Source organism: Neovison vison, chromosome 6 (assembly GCF_020171115.1).
Source record: "Neovison vison isolate M4711 chromosome 6, ASM_NN_V1, whole genome shotgun sequence".
NCBI classification, from domain to species: domain Eukaryota; kingdom Metazoa; phylum Chordata; class Mammalia; order Carnivora; family Mustelidae; genus Neogale; species Neogale vison.
In genome coordinates, this window is record NC_058096.1 from 116,305,602 (window position 1) to 116,329,590 (window position 23,989).

The 23,989-nt window shown below is 41.6% G+C and overlaps 1 protein-coding gene across 1 annotated transcript in view; it reads right to left on the reverse strand.

Moving 5' to 3' along the window:
* Positions 1-23,989, reverse strand: part of LSG1 (large 60S subunit nuclear export GTPase 1) — a 32,531-nt gene extending 8,542 nt beyond the window's left edge. Inside the window, exons 1-10 of the mRNA XM_044252036.1 lie at positions 23,846-23,989; positions 22,218-22,344; positions 16,870-16,990; positions 16,622-16,708; positions 16,033-16,119; positions 11,627-11,687; positions 9,758-9,934; positions 5,001-5,417; positions 1,928-2,029; positions 1,654-1,797 (exon numbers count right to left, since the gene is read on the reverse strand). Of these exons, the coding sequence (XP_044107971.1) occupies positions 1,654-1,797; positions 1,928-2,029; positions 5,001-5,417; positions 9,758-9,934; positions 11,627-11,687; positions 16,033-16,119; positions 16,622-16,708; positions 16,870-16,990; positions 22,218-22,344; positions 23,846-23,944 (1,422 nt within the window). The 5' untranslated portion in view covers positions 23,945-23,989. The remainder of the gene's footprint in view (positions 1-1,653; positions 1,798-1,927; positions 2,030-5,000; positions 5,418-9,757; positions 9,935-11,626; positions 11,688-16,032; positions 16,120-16,621; positions 16,709-16,869; positions 16,991-22,217; positions 22,345-23,845) is intronic.

The window sequence follows — 23,989 nt, forward strand, 5'->3', positions numbered from 1 at the left end:
CAATGTCATCTATTAAAACACTGTACTGGGGACGCCTGGGTGGCTCAGCTGGTTAAGCAGCTGCCTTCGGCTCAGGTCATGATCCCAGGGTCCTGGGATTGAGTCCCACATCGGGCTCCTTGCTTGGCAGGGAGCATGCTTCTCCCTCTCCCTCTGCCTGCCTCTTTGTCTGCCTGTGCTCGCTCGCTCTCTCTCCCTTGGTCTCTGGCAAATAAATAAATAAAATCTATTAAAAAAAAAAATGTAAAAAAACAGTGTACCAAAGGGGAGCCTGGGTGGCTCAGTGGTCATGATCTCAGGGTCCTGGGATCAAGTCCCGCATCGGGCTCTCCACTCAGCAGGGAGCCTGCTTCCCTGCCCCGCCCACCACCCGCCTGCCTCTCTGCCTACTTGTGATGTCTGTTTGTCAAATAAATAAATTAAAAAAAAAAAATCTTAAAAAAAAAGTGCTGAAAATGCAAACCTTTCAAACACTGTACCAGCCCCACCTCGCCCCCTGGAGGTATGGGAGTCTGTGTGCAGTCACTAGGCCACTTTGCAGACTTTGACATTCACCAGTACCTATTAATTCAAAGTATGCTTCTGCAAGATGACAGTTTTTACAGAAATGGTGTCAGAGTGTATGTGTAATGTTTTCAGATTTACCCAGGTCACTACAGGTAGACTTAATGCAGTGCAGTCTTTTTAACTATTGTGTACTATTCTATTTTAGCAATACACTATATTTTACCTATCCTAAATGAATTCTTTCTTCCTCATTCTCTTACAGAGAAATTAAACTGAGGTGCATGAAAAGCTGTGGCCTTCAGGGAGGTCATGAAGGATCATGTCAAGAACTATAACTTACCCTACCTAGGAACTAACAGATTGGTGAGCCGGTCTCAGGGAGTCACCTGTCTCCCACCAGCGCACACAGAATAGTAAACAGGCTAACATGCTGGCTTGTAAGAACGATAAAACCTTAAGACACCATGGTTCTTAAAAGGTTTGTCTCTGAATACTTTTTTCATGTCAGACACTATTCTAGATGCTTCACAGAAGGTAACTCATTATGCTGGGAGGTGAAAGAGTTCCTAATCAGCTGCTTACTAGCTGCTAGATCTTGGCAAATTGTTTAAGTTCTCTGTGCCTGACTTTCCTCAAGCTTGAAAAAATGTGAATAGCAGCAGTACCCACGTCAAGGGCTGCTTTAAGAATTAAATGAGATTACTTGGTAAGTGTTGTGTGGAGCACACAGTAAGCATGCAATAATGTTGGATGAAATGATTACAATTCTCACTGTGAGATCATCAACTGTGAAGTAGTTTTTTTGGAATTTTTCAGAAAAGTAATGTTTCTGGAAGGTTATGCAAGCTTACAAAGGTAATAGAAATAGTCTAACACCAGTGTCAGGATTCAACTGGGAGCCGAGATCCAAAGCCCGGGCTCTCCCGCTGATAACAGGCGACACAGTTGCCATTGGGACGTGAGGTCTTCCTCCCAAAGTCCTGCGGCTACCTCATTGTATAAACTTAGAAAGATCACTAGCCAGTATTTCAGGTTTTTCCATTCAATAGCATTTGTGAATTTATCCAATGCAAAGCAATGTCCCAAACAAACTTGAAGCCCTAATATACACAAGAATAACCAATTTTTATAAAGCGGAAAGGATATTAGTGACACAGGGGGGATGTGGTCTCTCATTTGGTCAATTGGGAGGATTCCACTGCAAATCATCTCTGCCTTAGTAGAGACGAAGGATGGCATCACCAGGCCGGGGCAGTCACACAAGCAGAGGCCAGGTTCCACGTAGAGGGTCTGAAAGGTAAGTGAGAAGTTTATGCTGGGCACAAAGCAGAGGAAGGGAAAAGACCAGCACACGAGCAGCAAGGACCTTCAAAGAAGCACTCAGAGGGAGGAATCTGAGAAGTCGATGCTGCAGAAATACCTGGAAATGCTTGGTGTGGCCAGGTGTGGCAGACACAGACACTTTCTTGTCACCCATGATGGTGTTGATTGTGGAACTCTTACCAACATTTGGGTAGCCCACCTGCGAGAGACACCTCAGTTACTGAAGAGTCAAACACTACCTCTGTCGAAACCAAAGTAAATACACACAAAGCACAACAGTAGTGTAAGTGTTTGGGGGCTTTAAAACATTTGAAATAGATGCTGTTTGTTGACAATTTTCTCCCTGGTAATATGGGTATATTTATTCAGACAAGTTTCCTGGTAAATAAATTCTTCCTCATCACTGTCTGCAGTGATGAATAGTCAAGTTAAGTACATTTTACTTTTATAGGTCTTGCTGTAACAGCAGATGTTACGATAAACCTCAGCCCTCTGTTCCAAGCTTTCCCCAGGATGTCCCATCTCACAGGCATTTCGCTGTTTCTGCTGTGTTTTTCACACTTTGGGTAAAGTCAAGCATTAGACAGGCATTTTAAACACCACCACATAAAATTAATCTTTAATTTTTAATGACTTGTTAGGAAGTTTCTGTCTTATTGGTTAAAAAATTTTTTTTGATTGGTTAAAAATTTTAAGTGACACATTGACTTGATATGGATTAGCAAGCTCTTAAAGCTCTTCAATTACTCCTAGCAGGATCATATAAAGGTTCTCATGGCAGCCTTGCTCCAGGCTTTTCCTCAGGCTTCCTCCTGTACCTCCAAATCCAATTCCCTCTTACTTCTAAGAATCCTTTATCAGTGTGACTGGAAGATTATAAATACCAATTCCACTAAACATAAAACCCCAAATCTTCCACCTCTATTCTAGGCCTCATTATAGACAATACCCATTATTCCAGTCTTTGCTCTCGCTCCTCTTCACACTTAGCCAAACTGTTATCTGCTGTTCCACGAACATATTTCCATTCCTGAGGCTTTGCTTGAGCATTTACCTTCTGTCTGTCTGGAAGGCTCTCCCATGGTCACTTTGTCAAAACCTCACATTATACTTTCAGGTGAGAAACCTCTTACATAAAGATTTCAGATGACTGCTCATCGTTCTCAATATTCTCATGTTTTGTGTTTGTTTATATCTTGATTATATGACTTATTACTATTTGTTTCGATGTCATTAGTTGGGGGGAGGCCACTGTTGTTGCTGTTCTCTCCCCCACCTTCTGTAGATCAGGCTCCTTCACTACACACTCCTACAGGCTGCAGGATGTATTCTCACACGCACCACACCTGGAACTCCAAGTTCTAGGAGGGTGAGGACTGGGTCTGTCTGCTCCCAATACACTGCTAGGGACCAACAGGATGCCTGGCCTGCGGCACATGACCAGTAAATATTCGTAGACTGAGGAAATTAACCTATTCTTGGGATTTCTAGAGCAAAACATTCAGAAAGTAGAGGGGCTGCTTAGTACTTCCCTAAGTGTGAGAAAGAAACTAGCTTTTAGGGAAGCTGGTTTCTGGTAGCATGAAAAAAATGAATTTTTAGCAATCATACTAAAAAAAAAAGAAGCTGAAGCTCTGAAGCTGAGGGAAATGACCTAAGTTCTCCAAGCTTCACAGCAAGTGAGTCCACCCCACTGTAACTAGGCAGTGTACTAGGTCTGCCCAGCTCTAGGGACAATTCCTTTAACTAGCACTCTGAAGTGAAACATTGATGTGCTACAATCATTTTAAGTAGGCTTGTGGTGGGGGGGGTGGGTCGGAGCACACTTCAAAACAATTAGGATTAGCTGTACTTGGTATGTAATTTAAGAGTTAGAAGATTTTAAACCCGTCATGATCTACTTTCCCTCACGGTTTTGCTCTCTTGGATGAGAGACCTTTACAATAACCTTCTCTGACATCTAACATCTCCTTAGCTAAAGATGGGGCCTCTGGAGCTGTGCTGTACATCTTTGAGGTAGCACTTCTCACAGCCACCTCTAGAACTAGTGTATATGTAGCTAAGGATGGGATCTCCTTTCCCTTGTTCTTTTTTTTTTCTTTTTAAAGATTCTATTTATTTGACAGACAGAGATCACAAGTAGGCGGAGAGGCAGGCAGAGAGAGGGGTAAGCAGGCCCCCTGTTGAGTAGAGAGCCCAATGAGGGGCTGGATCACAGAACCCTGAGACCATGAACTGATTCGAAGGCAGAGGCTTAACCCACTGAGCCAACCAGGTGCCCCTCCCTTTGTTCTTATGCAACTAAAACAGCAGTCACGTTTTACTTGGCCCAAAGATGCTGGGATTTTCCCTAAAATACACCTGGAATATTTACAGTACAAGTTGGCAAGGATCACATGAAACCAAAAGCCTAAGATTATTGAACTTGAAGTCTGAAGACAACTTTAAAGGCGTTCTCATTCTGCTACCTCTTTCTAAGTCAAAGGAGTGGTAGGGCTGAAATGGAAAATAAGAGAAGATAACTGATATAAACAGGGCTGTAACCAATGTAAGTCTTAAGCGTTCACTCTTTTGAGCTGGACTTTAGCTATTCCCACAATGCCAATAGGCAACAAGAGAGCAATAATGTTCCCTATGATGCCAAAAGATTGGTTGGTCTCTTGGGTTCCAGTGTAGCTACCAAGATCAGAAATAAAGGCACCCATGTGGTGGGGAATGTGGGTGGTACAACCGGTTGGGCGTCCAGCTTCAGGTTTTGGCTCAGGTCATGATTTCAGGATCCCAAGATCAAGCCCTACTTTGGGTTCCATGCTCAGTGCACAGTCTGCTTGGGATCCTCTTTCCCTCTGCCCCTTCCGCATCTTTTATCTCTCTCTTTCCAGTAATAAAACTTTCTTAAAAAGATTTTATTTATTTGTCAGAGAGAGAGAGAGAGGGAAGGAGGGAGGTGGAGAGAGAGCATGAGCACAAGCAGGGGGAGCAGGAGACAGAGGGAGAAGCTGGGTCCCTGCTGAGCAAGGAGCCCGATGGGAGACTTGATCCCAGGGCTTCAGCAAAAGACAGATGCTCAACCAGTTAAGTCACCCAGCCAGCCCTCAAATAAGAAAATCTTAAGAAAGAAAGAAAGAAGTACCCATGCAGTAACAATCTGAGGACCTATTTCATTTTACCAGTCCAATTGTAAGTTGTCCGTCTTTCACCTTCTTCCCAGTGTGCAGCTGCTTAAAGATCTCCAACAATTCCTGCCTTGATACCAGGTGGGTGAAATTGTGTGTGCACTCCTTCTGCAGGGTCTTCCTACCCTGAGCCTCAGAATCCACAGGACAGCTTCCCTGCCAGTCCAGGCCACAGGCCTCTTCGTCAGGATTGCTATCCTCTTCCGAGCAAGTCTGCCAAACCTCTTCCTCCTCCTCTGGACAGTCCTCATACTCACTGGAGTCTTCATCGCTAGGGTCAACGTCACGGAGTGCGAGGGAACTGGTGTCTGGGAGATGCCTGGGCTCACTGCATGAGACCACAGCCTCATCACAACTGGACTTTTTGGACTCGGCTGTGTTGGTTTCTCCAGCATCCCCTTTCACCTGCTCCTGAAGAGAGGACAGAAACCAACAAAGCTCAGAAGTGTATGACAATGGCACCTTCCACTCTAGTGAATGTACTCAGCGCTGGTTATCTCAGATGAAGACAGGATAGGATAAGTTAGGAAGGAGACCAGAAAAGATGAAAACAGGGAGACATGGTAAACTTTTTGGTGAAAGGACACAACAAACTAGCAGAAGTGGTGCTCTCTGGGGATGGGAGGAGCAGTGGACCTTCACTTTACACATTATGTCTGTACATCTCTAATGTTTACATCTCTAATGTTTACATCTCTAAAAAAAGCAAGAGTTTAGAAAAAGCCGGTGTCAAGCTGACTTCTTTAGCAGTACATTATTTTGCACCAGGCTATAGAACAAAGCATTTCTTATTAATGATAAAATATTTAACATTCTCTTCTTTGCACAAAACAAGGGCATGGTTTATAACTGGAGTTTCTTTTTACATTTCCATTTTTAAAGACCATTATTTGCATGTTACAGGGAACTGCTATTCCTTTGCAATTGCCTTTAATAAATCAAAGCACTGTGGAGCACAGCTTCCTCTGGATGAAATGCAGAAGCAAAAAAACTCAACTCCACATGTGAAACTTACTCATATAAGCAAAGAGAAAGATACGAATCATTTACTCTTCAAGGATGTGTTAATTCTTTTGAATTCCTACTGATAATAAAGCAAACGCAAGACAATATACAGTATTAATTTGAATTAACAAGAGGACTGGGTTTGGACTTAGAATTGATGCAAACTTTAAATCATTTCTAAATTACCTAGTGTTAGAATGAGTAGCCATCACAGAAGAGGACATTATGAACTCAATTAACAAGTATCCTAAATTTTAGGAAAGTACAGATATAAACAAAATGTTAGGGAAAATAGGCATGATTTCATGCTCAGGCCTGGCAGGTCAAAAAGAAACATGGCAGCATGGCTTATAATAGAACTACAGAACTAGAAGCAATTTCTATGAGAGCAATGAATATAAAGACGGTATCTCTTCATTATGAGCTCTTCTGGATTGTTTAAAAATATGAAAGAAACAGAAAACAATAATGTGAACTGAATGTGAATGTATATTAAAAAAACTACTAAAACTAGGAGCAGTTTAGGTTCAGAAAAAATGATAAAGACAACGAAGAACTTTGTGCCAGTTATATTAAAAATAAAAAGATGAGAAAAGTCAATCCCTTGGTGGGGGGAAAAGAGTGCATTTTAACAGATAGCCAAGAGAAAACAAAAGTACTCAGCTTGAAATCTGAAAATTTTTTTTTCCCCCAAGTAAGAAGGGGTCAAACAATTGAAAAGGAAGAACCAAATTTCATATAGGTGAGAGAAAACAGTGACTATCAAACTATTTCCAATAAATTCATGTTTGACAGTCAAATGACAGATGTGATGCTAGCTTTGATATCACAACAGTAGCTGGTTATTGGTCTCAGGAGATCATGAAAAACGGCAGACACTTCAGAAGACTTGAGAGAAGTAAAAGACAGCTAACTTAAAAAGGGAGAAACAGTATCTTCCATAACCAGGCTCTCGCAACTCAGAACTGGGTATGGAAGCAAGTCTACTAGGCAGCTGGGAGTCCTAGAAAGACAGTCACCAAGGTACTACTCAGTTAACAGTTCAGGGAATACCACCTATATAGAAACTATCTTTTTTCCATTTTTTTATAGTTATGGGGTTGATACATCAGGGCTAAGTAATACAGTGATAAGTATTTATTTAAAAAAATTTCCTTAAAACACTCATCTCCAGAAAAGAGTTGAAACACAGAAATAACGGTTAAGAAGACAACCCAAGAAGCCGGACTGACTGCCTGAGGATAACAAAAACTTACACTTACTGCTGAGATGATTAAATGAATACAATGTATAAAGTGCTTAGGACAACGGTAAATAGCACAGAATAAGCTTCCTATGGTTTAGTTTAGTTTTTTTTTTTTTTTTAAAGATTTTATTTATTTATTTGACAGACAGATTATAAGTAGGCAGAGAGGCAGGCAGAGAGAGAGAAGGAAGCAGGCTCCCTGCTGAGCAGACAGCCCGATGCGAGCAGAGAGCCCGATGCCCGATGCGGGGCTTGATCCCAGGACTCTGGGATCATGAGCTGAGCCGAAGGCAGAGGCTTTAACCCACTGAGCCACCCAGATGGCCCTATGGTTTAGTTTTTATTAACAGTAGTAACAATGGAATAATTATTATTGTTACATCCTTGTGAACACACCTGTATTCATCACATCAAAATGCTTACAGGGGGGCTCAGTAAGTTCACAAAAGGTTACGGAGTTCTCCCCTTGGTCCTAATCTATTTAACAATGTTATTAAGGACTGGAAAGAATATAGAGGACAAACACATAAAACTTGTAGGTTCAAAGCTAGGAGGAGAGAAAAGCAAACTGTACAACCAAAATGAATTCTCTATCTTAGCCCTAAATCGCTAACAATATTTCAGAGTAATTACATGTCCTAAATTGAGGTAAACACAAAATGAAAAACTTCTTCCACATGTAAATATGGGATCAGATTTGCATTAAGTTTTTTCTTTTTTAAAAAATATTTGAGGGATTTTGTTGTTCACAGGTTAAATGAGCCACGAGCTTCAGCTCCTCTGAAATGGGGTGAACCAACAAAAACAAAAACAGAATTACTGGGAGTATTCTGATCACAGTGTCCCAGATACTGTGTCCATGATGAGTAGGACACCAGAAAATATACACAGAGAAAACTAAGGGGACAAAGAAGAGTCCATAGATCAAAGGTTAGGGAGGCTGCCTCGGCTTCACTGAACTGAAGAACTTTCTAAAGGTAGAAAGAAAGAATGAGCTACCTAGTCTCTATCATTTAACACAGATAAATAACAGAGATTATATGACTGTCTGCCATGAAGGTGAGGGAAGGAATTCATAGAGCTACCTGTGAACCCATCGAGCTACCTGTGAACTCATCAACGGGAGGGCATTTTGTTCACTGGCACTCAGCTCAACATACAAAATAGCCTACAGATGGTTGACAAGAGATGAAAGGAAAAGGCTAGGGAAAAAGGCATCTTTTAAGTCTCTTTCAGCTCTAAGATTCTACTACTAATTGTACTTCATAGCTATTACTAGCTAATAGTTATATTTTTTATTAGAAAATATACCCCAGGGGTGCCTGGCTGGCTCAGTTGGTGGTGCATGTGACTCTTGATCTTGGGGTTATGAGCTCAGGCCCCACACTGCGTGCAGAAATTACTTAAAAACAAAAACAAAAACACTCCAAACTGTTTCTGTAAAATTTAGGTTAAAAAGTAACATTGTATATTGGGGCGCCTGGATGGCTCAGTGGGTTAAGGCCTCTGCCTTCAGCTCCGGTCATGATCCTGGGGTCCTGGGATCAAGACCCGCATGGGGCTCTCCGCTCAACAGGGAGCCTATTTCCCCCTGCCCCTTGCCTGCCTCTCTGCCTGTCAAATAAATAAATAAAATCTTAAAACAAAAGAAAACAAAACATGGTATAGGGTGCCTGGGAAGCTCAGTTAAGCATCTGCCTTTGGCTCAGGTCATGATGCCAGGGGCCTGGGATGGAGCCCCGCATCATCGCATGGGGCTCCCTGCTCAGCAGGAAGTCTGCTTCTCCTTTTCTCTCTCCTTCTGCCCCCCCCCCCCCCCCCCCCCCCCCCCCGCTTGTGCTCTCTGTGTCTCAAAAAATAAATAAAATCTTAAAAGAAAAAAAACAAGATAAAATGGTATATCTTTAGGATTATTTCATTTGTTTGTTTTGAAAACAATGTCAAAAGAGATTCTAATCAAGTCCTGAGAAGTAGAGTTAAACCCTTCGGTTGTACCGCCTCCTATTAAAAACAATTACAAAGTCATTATTAGACTTCCTATACAATTTCCTGTCAAAAATCTAAAAAAATCGGGGCGCCTGGGTGGCTCAGTGGGTAAAGCCTGGGCCTCTGGCTTGGGTCAAGATCCCAGGACCTGGGATCAAGCCCCGCATCGGGCTCTCTGCTCAGCAGGAAGTCGGCTTTCTCCTCTCTCTCTTTCTCTCTCTCTCTGCCTGCCTGTCTACTTGTGATCTCTGTCAAATAAATAAATAAAATCTTAAAAAAAAAATCCAAAAAAATAAAAATTATAGCTTGTATCAGTGTGTACCATATAGCCCCAGAGACGTCAGATTATTTCACAACCAGGGAAAGTAACCTTGTGACTCATTTTTCTATACATCACCCTACTATCAGAGCATTTGGATTCCCAATAATCTTCAATAAGAATAACAAAGCTTACTAACCAGATACTGAAATCTTCTTCCCAGAAACGCAACCTCAAAAAGTCTCCCAGGGTTACCTCAGAGTCACCAATTAGTTGAATGGCTTCAGTCAAAGCTGACCAGAAGATAATCTTCACATTTTCTTGTTCAAAGTACGTGGCCCAAGCACTCCGCTGCTCAGCAGTCAACAAATCGGCCTTATTTATCAGAATGACGTTTTCCTTATTATCATCTATTTCCTTCACATAACATTCCTAGGCAAGACAAAGGTATTTAGAAAGGCCTCTTCAAACAAGTGAAAATTGGGCTAATTATACTGAAAGCCCCCATACAGTATTAAAGGTTTTTACTGCCCTCAGTTTTAAGTCAATCCTAATTTAAAGATTTTCCATCCTGGTACTTTTCTACTGATCCTTCTCAACAAGCTCTGAAAAAGTTAGATAATATATACCTAAAAATACCCTCAACATTAGCAACTGGAAAGGGTAAAAGGAAATACTCTCCTACCCTGCTGAAGTATAACAGATTCTTTTTCTTTAAATAATGTAGCTCCTCTCTTTAATAGTGCTGAGTTGTTTCTTTTATACAGAAGTTTAAGAAATGCAAAATTAGGACATTTCCCAGCCAGCAGGGACTATTTTTCAGCCAAGTGATGACAGCCAATATAATCTTATCTTTTCTTTTAAAATATTTTATTTATTTATTTATTTGAGAGATAGACAGTGAGAGAGAGCATGAGCAAGGAGAAGGTCAGAGAGCGAAGCAGACTCCCCATGGAGCTGGGAGCCTGATGTGGGACTCGATCCCGGGACTCCGGGATCATGACCTGAGCCGAAGGCAGTCGTCCAACCAACTGAGCCACCCAGACGTCCCTAATCTTATCTTTTCATGTAAAAAATACTTTTTGAAGTCTAAAAGAAAAACAAGACCCAGTAATTGAAATTAATTCCCAACCACAGCTCTTCACTAGGAAACAAGGTATAAAAGCAGACTTCATAAGAGTTTTAGCATTCTGATTTTTGTCCCTCACCGGTGAATTTAAAAATATTCTGCAGCAGGGTGCCTGGATGACTCAGCTGTTTGAGCATCTGCCTTCAGCTAGGGTCATGATCTTGGGGTACTGAGACTGAGCCCTACACTGGACTCCCTGCTCAGTGGGGAGCCTGCTTCTCCCTCTCCCTCTGCCTGCTGTTCCCCGCAGCTTGTACACTATCAAATAAATACATAAAATCTTTTTTTTTTTTTTTTTAAAGATTTTGTCTATTTATTTGTCAAAGAGAGAGGACAGCACACAAGCAGGAGGAGCAGCAGGTAGAAGGAGAAGCAGTCTCCTTGCTGGGATCATGACCTGAGCCGAAGGCAGATGCTCAACCAACTGAGCTACGCAGGCGTCCCATAAATAAAATCTTTAAAAAAAATATTCTGGACTATTACTATTATAGATTCAAACACTAATAGGAATACTTTACATGTGTACAGTGTTTTATTAATTTACAACTTGTATTTCATTTCATGTAGCCTTCACTCCTTAATTGTTACTCCTGCTGGTGTTTTACAAACTTAGTTTGCTTGTAAAATATCACAAGAGGAAGTAACTAAGGTGTGAAGAAAGAGAACTTAATAGTATGGGTAAGCTGTGACTAATAAATACAATGCCAGTTCAACTGATGTCTCTTAAAAAATGAGAAACACTGGTAAATGTCTACTAACAAACTGGCTTCTAAACTAAAAGCTAGAAAAGTCATGTGTTTGTTCTTCCTGCAGATGGTAATACTAGTTTCTGAAGGAAGACACCTGTCTAAGGAGCAGCAGTACGCATGAGGAGGCCTCCTTAACCACAGCTAGAGGACAGAACTGAACGCTTGCCAGCAGGATTGCTACCAGTGATGCTGTCTTCCCGCTGAAGCTCCAAGAACTTCACATCTGAATTGTCACACTTCACTTACCAAATCCTCACATCTAAACAGGAGTGGGTTTCGAGCATCTACTATCTGGACCACAATATCACTGAAAAAGAAAGGGGAGATACTCTAATCACTGTGAGGTGCAACACTGACCATATGATAACAATAGCAAACAGTTTCACATATTAAGCATTTGACACATTTAATGTTTTAAGGTACAATTACCCCCAGTTTATCTATGAGGAAACTGAGGCATAGGACAGTGAAGTCACTTGTCTAAGGTTACCAGCTGCTAAGTGATGGAGCTGGAATGGGAAGTCAGTCTGGACCAGAGGACATGCTTGTAATCATAACATTCTCTTGCTAGAGAGCCTCTGATGTTTCATTCTAAAGCTTCAACTGTATCTTCTAGTAAACTCTTCTGGTAAGGCAAGAGTATTCCAAATACTTCAGTCCAAGGGGAGGTCTACTGTGTACTCAGTACCTAATCTACACTGGTGGTAAGGCCTCAAAAGAAAATGAATAAATCACTTGCTGACAGCTGCCACTATCAAAGCCTGTATCTTAGTTAAGCCCAGGGCTGAAGAGAAAAAAACAAATCTAGCAACTCATCATCCACCAGTATCAACAACGAGGCATTTAAATGGCTAAAATACAAAACGGGAAAATATCAACTTAAGATGGCACACTGAAGCAGGACCAAGGAGTCCAACTTCTGCATCACACAGAAGATGCAGCAACAAGAAAACTTTCTGTAGCCGAGAGCAAGCTCCTCAGAGCCCTCACAAATGCAGTGGGGACTAGAGTAGCCAAGCGCTTTGAGAGTAAATCTCCCACTGCTCTGGGAGGATCCTCCTTTCATCCTGCCTCCATGGCTAGGAGAGATGCGCTAGTGGCCAGCTGCCACCAGAAGGAAATAAGCTGCAGGCATGCTCACAGCAGTCTCCTAAAAAGCCGAGTCTGGTTAGCCTGTTCTGAGGTAATGTTTATGCAACTAGACTGGACACGGAGGAAATGTATTAAATCAAACTTACCATTTAAGGCAGGGCTTTAAGAATCCAAGTGCATTTTCTTTCAGAATAAATTTCCAGCATAATATTGTGATTCCAAGAACTCACAGACTTGCTAATTAATGACAAATTGTTAAGTTCTCTAATTAAGTGGGTCCCAGTATTTCTTCTTTAAGGTATTACCTACCACTTTCAAACTGTGAGGATTTAACAGTAAATGCAACAATGACTGCAAAACATGGACAAAGTCTAATAAACTAAAACTGCAAGGTCCACCAACATCAGGTCTACCCGCAAACAAGCAGACACCAGAAAGGAAAGACAAACTTCAGACCGCTTGCTTCATGTGCTGCCTGAGGCTGCAGAGCAAAGTACTGATAGTGTACCAGCTTCCGCAGTACAATAGTGCCTTATCTTCCTAAATACAGAGTTCTGCCCTCCGTGTCCCAGCAGCTTCCTGCATTTCAGTGACAGGGTATACATCAAATCTTTTCCAATAACTACACTTGAAATTAAAGAGGCAGATGGCTTAGCTAGCCTGTTACCAAACAGGAGACATCTGTTGTACCAAACACATCAATAAATATTTCCTGTTAAAAAATGTGGCAGTAGTCACTTCAATAATATTTCTATGTCAATCAGAACCACTTCCATGTGATAAAAACTATATGCTGCAAGTTACAAACATGCTCTTTTATAAAAAAAGAAATACCTCATAATGAAAGTAACAGAGCAAGTAACATTGTAAAATAACTGAAGTGAAGTGAAGTTTCAACAAGTACAACAAGCTCCTTCTCAGGAAACCAGGTGCTTATTTAGGGACATAAAAACATGAGTAAAGGGCCATTCTGTCAAGTGTGAAAGAATGAACACATATGCTTCCCTCTCAAAACCTCTAAGAATGAAAGTAAACTCTGAAGTTTAATAGGGCAAAGAGAAAGAACAGCAGCAATTGAGACATGGTAGCCCAGTCAAGAAGCAAGCCTGTTCATACTCCCCAGCCCTGAGGGAGCAGATAAGAAGTGTCCGATGCAAGGTCTCTAGGCAAGGGTGAAGTGTAGAACTGCAATCAATCTGAATGAGGAGCTCTTAGGTCTGCTTCCCTGTGCCTTCGAGGCAGGCAACTACACCTCCTCAATCTCCTATCCCAGTGGCAAAAGGCTAGGGTCTATTATGGAGAAAATGAACCCGAGAAGCTGAAGACTTGGGACCTCAAGCACAGAAGGTGGGAAAAAGGTGCCATACTGAAGAAGAGGGGATTAAACAAGTCTATGTACCAAATAGTGAAAATGCACAACTTCTTTGCATCCTAACACCCACCACCTTTAGTCATGCTCTTGGCAGGAGACCATTCTCTTTAAGAAACTGAGACTCTAGGGAAAACCCCTACAAATCCTAACATCTTAGGGGTATTCCAACAGAATAAAATTGACCCCTACTTGGTCCTATACAGTGAAGTCCACAGTCGGCAAATTCCAACCAAACAGGTAGTCTTGTCAATCACGTTTATAATGCTTCTGCTTCTTCTTCTTTTTAAAAAGTATTTTATTTATTTGTCAGACAGAGTAAGGAAGAGAGAGCACAAGCAGCGGGAGCGCAAGCAGAGTGAGAAGCAGGCTCCCTGCTGAGCAAGAAGCCCAATGCAGAACTTGATCCCAGAACCCCGAGATTATGAACTGAGCCTGAAGCAGATGCTTAACTCACTGAGCCCCCCATAGGTGCCCTAAGAATTCATTCCTAAATATAATCACACTGCGGTGCCTGGGTGGCTCAGTCAATTAAACATCTGTTTTCAGGTCAGGTCACATATGATCCCAGGGTCCTGGGATCAAGCCCTGTGCTGGGCTCCCTGCTCAGTGGGGAGCCTGCTTCTCCCTCTCCCCCTGCCCTACCCTCCTCCCTGCTCCCCCCACCGCTTGTGCTCTCTCTCTCTATCCCCCAAATAAATAAATAAACATCTTAAAAAAGGTCACTTGATACCTGAGGAAAGCCTCTTACATAAAAGTCAGAAACCAGAATAAATTAAAAAAAGGAATAGGGAGTAAAGTCAGACAATATAGGAAATAGGAGAAAACCTAAAATCAAAAAAACAAGCAGAAAAACAAAACAATACTGTTAAATATGAAGATGGGGGCATTCCAAGGCCAGGTTTCCTAACATATAACCTTGTTACCATTTTTCCTTGGAAGCAGCAGTACACATCTTCAACTGCTCAAGAGGTCCTAAAGAAGAGATCCACTGTACTCCACAGAAGTTCCCCAGGAAATCAGTGGGTCTTCCGGAGCCTCGTTCAAGCCTAACTGAATCAAAGGGGCCTGCACAGAGTCTGGGAATCAGCAGCAAGCTTCTACTTTCTAGACTCTTTAGAGATTTGCCTTGCTACCCTGACACCCTTATATTCCAGCCCAACAGCCTTCTCTCCGCCCCTGCAGGAGCAGGATGGGGAAGGTATGCAAGTGACTTTAAAAAAAAAAAAAAAAAAAAAAAAATTGAGATATAATCCATACATCATAAAATTAACCCTTTTATTTTATTTATTTTATTTTTTAAAAGGATTTCATTTATTTATTTGACAGAGAGAGATCACAAGTAGTCAGAGAGGCAGGCAGAGAGATTTGGGCCAGGTGCCCCAAAATTAAACCTTTTAAAAGTTTACGATACAGGGGTGCCTGGATGGCTCAGTGGCTCAGGTCATGATCCCAGGGTCCTGGGATGGAGCCCCACATGGGGCTCTCTGCTCAGCAGGTAGCCTGCTTTTCCCACTCTCTCTTCTCTGCCTGCCTCTCTGCCTACTTGTGACCTCTGTCTGTCAAATAAATAAATAAAATCTTTAAAAAAAAAATAAAAGTTTATGATTCAGTAGTGTTTAGTATATTTGCAAAGTTGTGCGACCATCACTACTAATTCCAATTAAAACAAATCACTCCTTGAGTCCCACAATCCTTACCAGGTGCTCCTTCCTCTGTTATAACTCGGCCCACTGTCTTTCTATCTGTAACACAGCAGGAATCACACTCTGGATTTACCATGTAGTGATCATCTGAGTACAAAGACAGCACTTCATTCCTGTGTCCCTGATCCCTCCCCACAACATATTTTCTCTTTGCAAGCAGACATCTACCTCTTTCACACCCATATTTCCAATAGAAATCAACAGACGTTTGTTGAAATAACTGTAGGTACTTCAGAACTCATCTTACAGAAAACATTCACCATTCTCACACGCTTATCAACATGTTTACCTAATTAAAAAAAAATCTATACTTGAAAGAAATATAGCATCACACTTTCAGTTTTTATAATAATTCTCAATAGCCATTTGCATAGTTTAATCCCTGAGCACCCCCGGCTCCCGGGGTCTATGAGCGTTTACCAACATCTGAATCTAATCTAATACCATTAATGTCTTAGTTACACAAAAGGAAAATGGTAACTTACCTTCTCTCAATCACCCTCCAGAGCTGGCGCCAAAAGTCCAAATTTCTTTCAAATGGAGTCAACAGCAATTTTTGTTCCTCTTCTAGCCTGGCTTTAGAATGAGAAGTTTTTATCTTTGCCAGATTATAATCGAAAGTTTCAAATAGTAGAAACACTCAAATTTACTGCATCGCAATTATTAACTATCAAACTGTTATTAATTTCTGCTAAGCCAAATGAAAATCAAACTTGAAATTTTATACTTAATTTATTTAAGCCCTAGACATTCAAAATGACATTTCTCCCACACACCTCCTTCTGGAAGAATGCTTAAGAGAGCAGTGATCAACTCCAGGGTGACTAATGGCTAGAGAAGAGTATGAGGGAGCGAAGGCCAGGAATGGAGTGGAGTAATCAATTTATCATCTTTGTGCAAAGATGCACATGTACCCAATAACGCTGGTCACACACATAATTTGCACTTGAAAGAAGAAATTTACCATTTCCTTTTTAAGAGAATCAGGCCTTCAAAATGCAAAGACCAATGCAAACACACCAAAATGCTAGGCTCAGAATTTCAAGACCAATCTTTCTATATTCCAACACTCACCGGACAAGTTGACGTCTCCATTCTAGAAAGTTATCTTTCTCTGCCTGTTTGAGTTCTTCTGGACTAGTGTTTTTGTCCCACTTTGGTCTGAAACAATCACAAAGGAAAAAAAAATTCCATGTGAATTACCAAAATTAAACAGGGAATTTGGATTTAATAATGGCAGTGATAAAAGGAAACAGGAAAAGAGAGAACATCAAATGAAAAATTTTATACTTAGGATGCCTTGTAATTTCTGCTCAACTCACCTCCGTGGCACACTCAAGAACTGTTTGTTTTCTTCGTGGAGTTTCTTAATTCTCTGGCTCTCCTCAAAAGACAGCAGTCCAGTTCTAGCCTCAGGATGCACAAACTTGATATTAAGCTTCTCTGTTTAGAGAATAAAAGAAAGTATTGTAACTAAAGTGGCAATCTATTGAGTGGATATTAGTCATTACCTTAAAATGAAAAAATATAGCATCTAAAACAGAATTTGAGCTTTCTTGATGTAGATGCCTCCAGCCTTGGATAAATAATTTCCAAGTGAAGTTATCTACCAAAAAAGGAATGAAAGAGAAAAATCTTTACTAAAGTTTTCTAAAGGCCAATCATTTTTTCAAATACTCATTTTATAAAACTCCATATACTGAATGCATTTCAAGGAAACAGAAACTGTAGGAGTGGGAAGGGGTTGCAAAGATTGAGTACAACCCATCTCATTTTACTTATGGGGAATAATTATCACCCAATGGGAGGGGGTGGGGAAGTAAAGATTCAGCAAGGAGACTCACTCCAGTTAAAACTGGTGAACTAGTGCTCGCTTCGGCAGCACATATACTAAAACTGGTGAACTATAACTAGTGAATTATCACACAGCCATCATTTATGTAGGATGTTTTATGATGAATACCCAATTCACAATTACTACTATATAACAATTCAAAGGAATAATAATAAAAAAAGCCATGTCCATGTACAAACTACAGAGCTCTCTGCTCTAGGGCTCTGGGTCTCGATTTCACACACAGCCACCTAGTCTCCATGGGCAGGTGACTCACTGAGAGAAGCCAGTTAAGCTTCTTACCTAATGGCTAAGGGAAGGTCCTATTCAAAGATAACATCTTCAGCAATGTTTCTCTTGATCTTTAAGCAGATTAGTCTGCTACCCTTGTCAGACCATCAACACCATCTAGGAGCTCCATCTGCCTAGTCCAGTCCACCCAACCACTATTTTCATTCATGCATCCTCAACCAAAAGTCAAAAAACACACACCACAAGCCCCGTATCTGGTAATTCTTTCACAGAATTCCTCCTTCCAAGGGTGATCTCCCAGCTGATGTTCCCACTCTGCTTTGTCTAATCTCTACATGCCTCTAGCCCCTTGAGTCTTTCCTTTTCTTACAGTCCCTTGTCCGGCTCACAGATTCATTTCTTTTCCTATTTGGCCAAAACCATATAGTACAACCATTCTCCAACTGAACATCAAAGTTCCTTACCCACTGCACCCCCTGTCTCATCTCCCAACCCTCAGATAAAGCCAACTATCCATTCTCGTTCTCATTTCAGCAGCATTACTCTGAGGGCTGCGGCAAGTAGCACGATAATGCAGCCACTTGGCTCTGAACTCTTTTTACTCAGAATACTCCTGACACCCAGTGTGTCTTTTCCCACACCAGGAATGAGCTCTCCATCTCTCCGGACAACAACTGATGTCCTACAATTCCATTATATTCTGACACTATCAAGTGCTTGCTTCGGCAGCACATATATATTCTGACACTATCAAGAGTTGTATGAGCCTCCCAAGGTTTAAAGGCACAGTCCCCCAAAGCTGTTGCACTTCAGATGCCAAGTCTCTGAATGGGCTTTTATGGAGGCTTTATTGCACAGGCACGACTGATTTAATCACTGGTTACTGGTGGCGAGCTCAATTCTAGCACCTCTACTGAGGTCTTCAGAACTCCAAGCCCCTAATAACAGGGTTGGTTCCTTGTGCAATCAGCCCCCTGCAGAAGCTACCTAGGGTCCACAAGTCACCCCATGAACATAAACTCTGGAATGGCTGTAAGAGGATTATAATGAATAACAAAAGACCCTCCTCTCACCCCCAACTCAGGAAGTTACAAACAAGGGTTTTAGAAGCTCCAGTTATTGGAACCAGGAGTAAAGACAAAACAGCGCAACATCATGCTTACTTATTTGCTGAAAATAAAGAGTACTACCTGTGTCATCTTTTAAAAGTAGAGTTCCCAAAGAACATTTAGCATCTCTTATTATTCTGCCCTCCTTGGTTAGGCCAGGGGCCCATATAAAAATTTATTTAAAAACCATTGACCCATCCAAAAACACGCATTTTCTCTCTCTCACATGTGCGCGCACGCACACAACACACACACTTGGCATGCAGTTTGCAGGGTTCACACAGACAAGTGAAATATGTAGTTTCTAGATTAAGAACCCCTATCTCTGTATGTCCAGTAGGATCTTCAGACTGTAGAAAACTGAAACAGAATTCTATCACCTCTGCATTACTAAGGGAAAGGATGAGAAGGTATGAAACAATGAGGTATTAATGGATTTTTGAAAGGTTTATGAAGGGTTCACTGTGTAGGCATGATTGATTAAATTACCTTTGTGATTAACTTGGTAGTGCCGAAAAATTTCAATCCTCTAATTACCAACTAGGTCTGTCTAGAGACCAAACCTCATCCTGAAGCTATCCTGAAATTCCTCAAGCACCAACTATCTTACTAGCATACAGAAGGACATTCTTATCATTACAGAGATTCCAAAGATACGTAAAATGTATATTAATTATATGACAATTCAGTGTCACTACAAATGTTATGGGCTCAACATTAGGTAAGTCCTAGGACTTGACCTAGAAGGAAGACAATCTCTCTATATTCTTGGTTCTTCCAGTCCCTGAACTCTAACTACTTTCCCTTCAGATGATCTTCTACCTTAATAGAAAAATTTAAACTATTAGATACCCACCATTTCACCTTCTCATCTACACATTTCTTAATGTGTGCACCAACCTTCAGCTTCCTTTTGACCCCATTCTATTCCCATCTCCTTCCAGACTCAGACTTTGTTCCATTTCCTCATTAAACTCTATTTCCCCTCATGTTTCTAAAAATTAAAAAATGTTTAACTACATAATACATAAACTTTTTTTTTTTAAAGATTTTATTTATTTATTTGACAGAGATCACAAGTAGGCGGAGAGGCAGTCAGAGAGACAGAAGGAAGCAGAGTCCCTGCCAAGCAGAGCTTGATGCGGGACTCGATCCCAGGACCCTGATATCATGACCCGAGCCTAGGGCAGAGGCTTGACCCACTGAGCTACCCAGGCGCCCCCATAAACTCTCCTTTTAAAAAAATTCAACCATAAAGGCAAACATTCTCTTTGACCCATCCCCAACCTCCTTCTGCCCACCCCTGCAATCTCAGTTCTCTCCCTGCAGATTATTGATTAAATGAGAAGGCCTCTAAGTTATTTCCTAATATACACATAGATATACAGATTGGTCAGATTATTTCCTTTTCCTTTTTTTTGGAGGAGGGAGGAGAGAATCTTAAGCAGACACCCCGATGCAGGACCCAATGTGAGGCGTGATCACAAGGCCCTGAGCCAAAATCAAGAGTCAGATGCTTAACTGACTGAGCCACCCAGGTGACCCAGTCAGGTTATTTTCTTAATGCAAATGGTACCATACCATGTGTACTACTCCACAACTTGGTCTTTTCATATGGTAACAGGGCATGGACATCCTTCACTTAAGTATCCACATATTTACCTCATTCCTTTTACCTGCCACATAGTATTCCATAGCACGTCTATGCCACAGTTTATCCATTTTCCCACCTATTGAACACTTAGGTTGTTTCCAAGTATTCACTGTTTAAATACAGCATTATCTGGGAACTTGTCAGAAATGCAAATTCTCAGGCTCAACCCACACCTATTCAAACTCCAGAGAAGGGGCCCAGGAATCTGCTTTCTAGGTAATTCTGATGCTAACACCTGAGAACCACTGATCTAGTGTAGATATTGTGTTAACACCAGGTCATAAAATATGCACTTTACATTTTTGATACTGTGAAACCAAATGTTGTATTTTCAACCTCTCCCTCTCTGCTGGCTCTTACCACATAGCCTACCCACCTGCTGGTATTAACCTGGATTACACAGATAAGCTCGCATGCACACACACACTTCTCCCTGCCATAGTCAACTATCTCCAAAAGAATACAGCATGCTCACGAACTCTACTTCCTCACCTTCCTCTCCTTCTATGCCCTTTTCTCTCTCCTCCAGTGCTGGCTCTACCGCTCCCCACTCTTTTGCACTTACTCCATGCCTTTCTACAACATCTGGTTTGTTCCATCTCCCTATTAATCTTGTTCTGATTATTTGTGCCATTCTTCCATCACTACTATTTCAGTCTGGCCTACTTCTCTTGCTGGACTAATGTAACTGGTCATTCCTCCTCAAAATCCATCAGTGATCTTTCAAAACAATGAAATCTAAAATCATGTTTGACACCTGCTTAAACCTGTTGAAAGATTACTTTAAAGCCCTTATTCTCTCAGGCTCTAGCCCTTGCCCACCCCCTAGTGTTTGCGCATCACATCTTGTCCCTGTGTACTTCAAGTATCCGCAAGGCCGACTTACAACCATTTTCTGAACAAGGTAAGCTACTGCTCACATACTAGCTTGAGTCCTCCACCTGCCTGGATACGTCGTCCTGTGTCACCTCACCTGTCTTAACACCTACTCATCCTCTGAGACTCAGTCCCAGCGTAAAGCTTTCCTTGCTTGGCCCTAGCCGTCCTTCAGACAGAATGAATACTAACTACATCTTTTATGATCCCATTGTTTGCTACAGACTTCTTTCATAGCCCCTAAAACAAAATTCTGCAGGAACAAAGTTATCTTATTCAACACTGTACTCTCAGTAGCCAGTACAATTCCTGAGAGCAGCTGGAGCCCAATAAGAACATTTAAATAAATGAATGAATTCCCTGAACAGCACAATAAGGTTTACAACAAAAGAGCAACAGAAATAGTTTATAATGCTACCTGTGCCAGGTACTTTTCTAAGTGCTCAGAAGACACTTATAGAAAAACATGGGAGAGCAGTGATTAAAACAAAATTACATGCATGGAAAATTCACTACAGTGTGTCAACAAGTGCTTTAAAATACAATTCAAACTGCCTACATAACAACAGCCGACCAGGGGAGTTGGCTTCTAACAATGGTATCAGAAAACATTTTCTGGAAAATTCTGGTACTGTCCGCCACAATGCTGATTGGTCATTTTTCTACAAAGACTGAGTTTCTTGAACTCGATACAATGTATAATCTGAAGGTTTTTTAGAGCTTAATTTTAAAACTGTGGTACATTCTGAATGTCACAGCTTGATTCTACTTGATTAGACAGACCTTCCTACACTCTTCTGGGCTATCTGGCTTTGGGTTAAAGACTACCCATTTATGAGTTTGGTACGGTCCACAGAACACTTCCAAGTAGACAAATCTGCATCTAGTCAGCAAAGCTGGAAGAGTGACCAGAGTGTCTTAGGTACTCAGGAATAAACAACTTACCAGCTACAAACTCTGTTCCTGCAAGTTCCGCAGTCGCCAGGAAATCATCCAGGGAGCTTTGTTCAGTCACTGACTGAAGATTAAGACGACCCCAATCGTAGCCATCATTGAGCTCACTTGTGTGCAGCTATGAATAAAACACAGGGTAATAATACAGCTGTTCTCTTCTGCTTCTGACAACTGAACAAACTCTAACCTCCCAAGAAACTGTTCTGTGGTCGTGAGGGTGGTGTCAGCCCCTTTAGAGTCAAAGCTAGTATCAGTTAACATTTAAGTAGTGTAAACATTGAGATACGACAGGCACTTTCCCTTCATTATTTCATTTAATTTTCAAACCTTTTGAAATAAATTTTACTGTATCTCTATTTTGCTGACAAGGAAACAGTTTCAAATAGATAAAAATAATTTGTCTATAGGTTCTGCTAATAAATGGTAGAGAGAAAATCTGAATCCAGACTCTCTGATCCTGGCAGACATAATTGAAAATTTTTATGGAGACCCACAGTAAAAAATACAGATTACACAGGGACTCAAATGCTGTGATACACACAATGATACAATTCTGTGCCAAGCAGTAGAATATGGGGGGAAAAATGCTGAAACAAAGTTACCTTATGGCATGTAATACACTGATATTTTGAGTTCTATCCTGTTGGGTTAAAAAAACCACTAGTTGGAACCTACTTAACTGATTGCCAGGTGCAATCCAAAGCTTGATAAACACTATTCTAGCTATATTCTCATTACAGGTACAAATAAATAAAAAACCCGAAGGTTAAAAGAGCAGGTGGTGGGTTCAAGGCCACAGGTCAGCAAAAAAAAAAAAAAAAATCAGAGTAAGAATCAAAATCCAATTCTTAAGAATTCATATTCAATCTTCCTCCCACTTTGTAACGGTTATACTGTAACAAGTTCCCTCAAAATCAACTAAAAATGACCTAATGTAATCTAATGTCTAGAGTCACCTGGACCTGATGACTATGGAAGAGCCCCGTATGCCTTTACTCTGCGCACAAAATGGCTGGACATCAGATGGTATTACAGTGGCGCACACACAGCACAGTGAATCTCAAATACCTAGGGGGTATGTCAGAAAAGCAAGCATCAAACTACTTCATCCATTTTTCTAGGATCCTGAAATTGTGTTCATCCGTAGGTCCAGGGAAGTCCTGGGCCAGCTCACCACAGTTTGGAGATGCAGGGTTCACCGTCCACCGACACCGTTAGGGAATAAAAAGGATGCAGCAAGCATCTGAGTTATTTTGTATTTCTGGTGGCAACCGGCCGCTCCTGGAGGAGTCCTTCTTTGGACAAGACCAAAAGAAGTAGCTTTTAGGTTTCTTCTGCTCCAAAACTATCAAACGCTGCCTACATTCACAGCGCTTCAAGCTCTCCCAACAGCCTCATCATCACACTAGCTCTCCTTTCCCGCCTCTACCTCGGGGCCCTGTGCCTCAGTGGAAAGGGGGCCTGCTTATCCGCCGGAGACAGACTCCTCTCTCCGAGCCCTCCTGAGGCGCCCTTTTCCCTACAAAATTTTCCTGGGACTTCCGACCCCGAGGCTTCGCAGCATTCAAACTCTCATAGCTAGAAAAAAAGGCCACGAAACACGATAAGCTCTGTCTTACCCAGAAGTCGCTGTGACGGTGGTTACGGCTTCGCTGAGTCTTCTGGCGGATAAGGGCCCGGCCGAGGGTCTCGGGACCTGCCGCTCTCCGCCGGCCCATGGCAGTACAGCGCTAGCTCGAACGCTCCCGGTACCGCACGCGCGT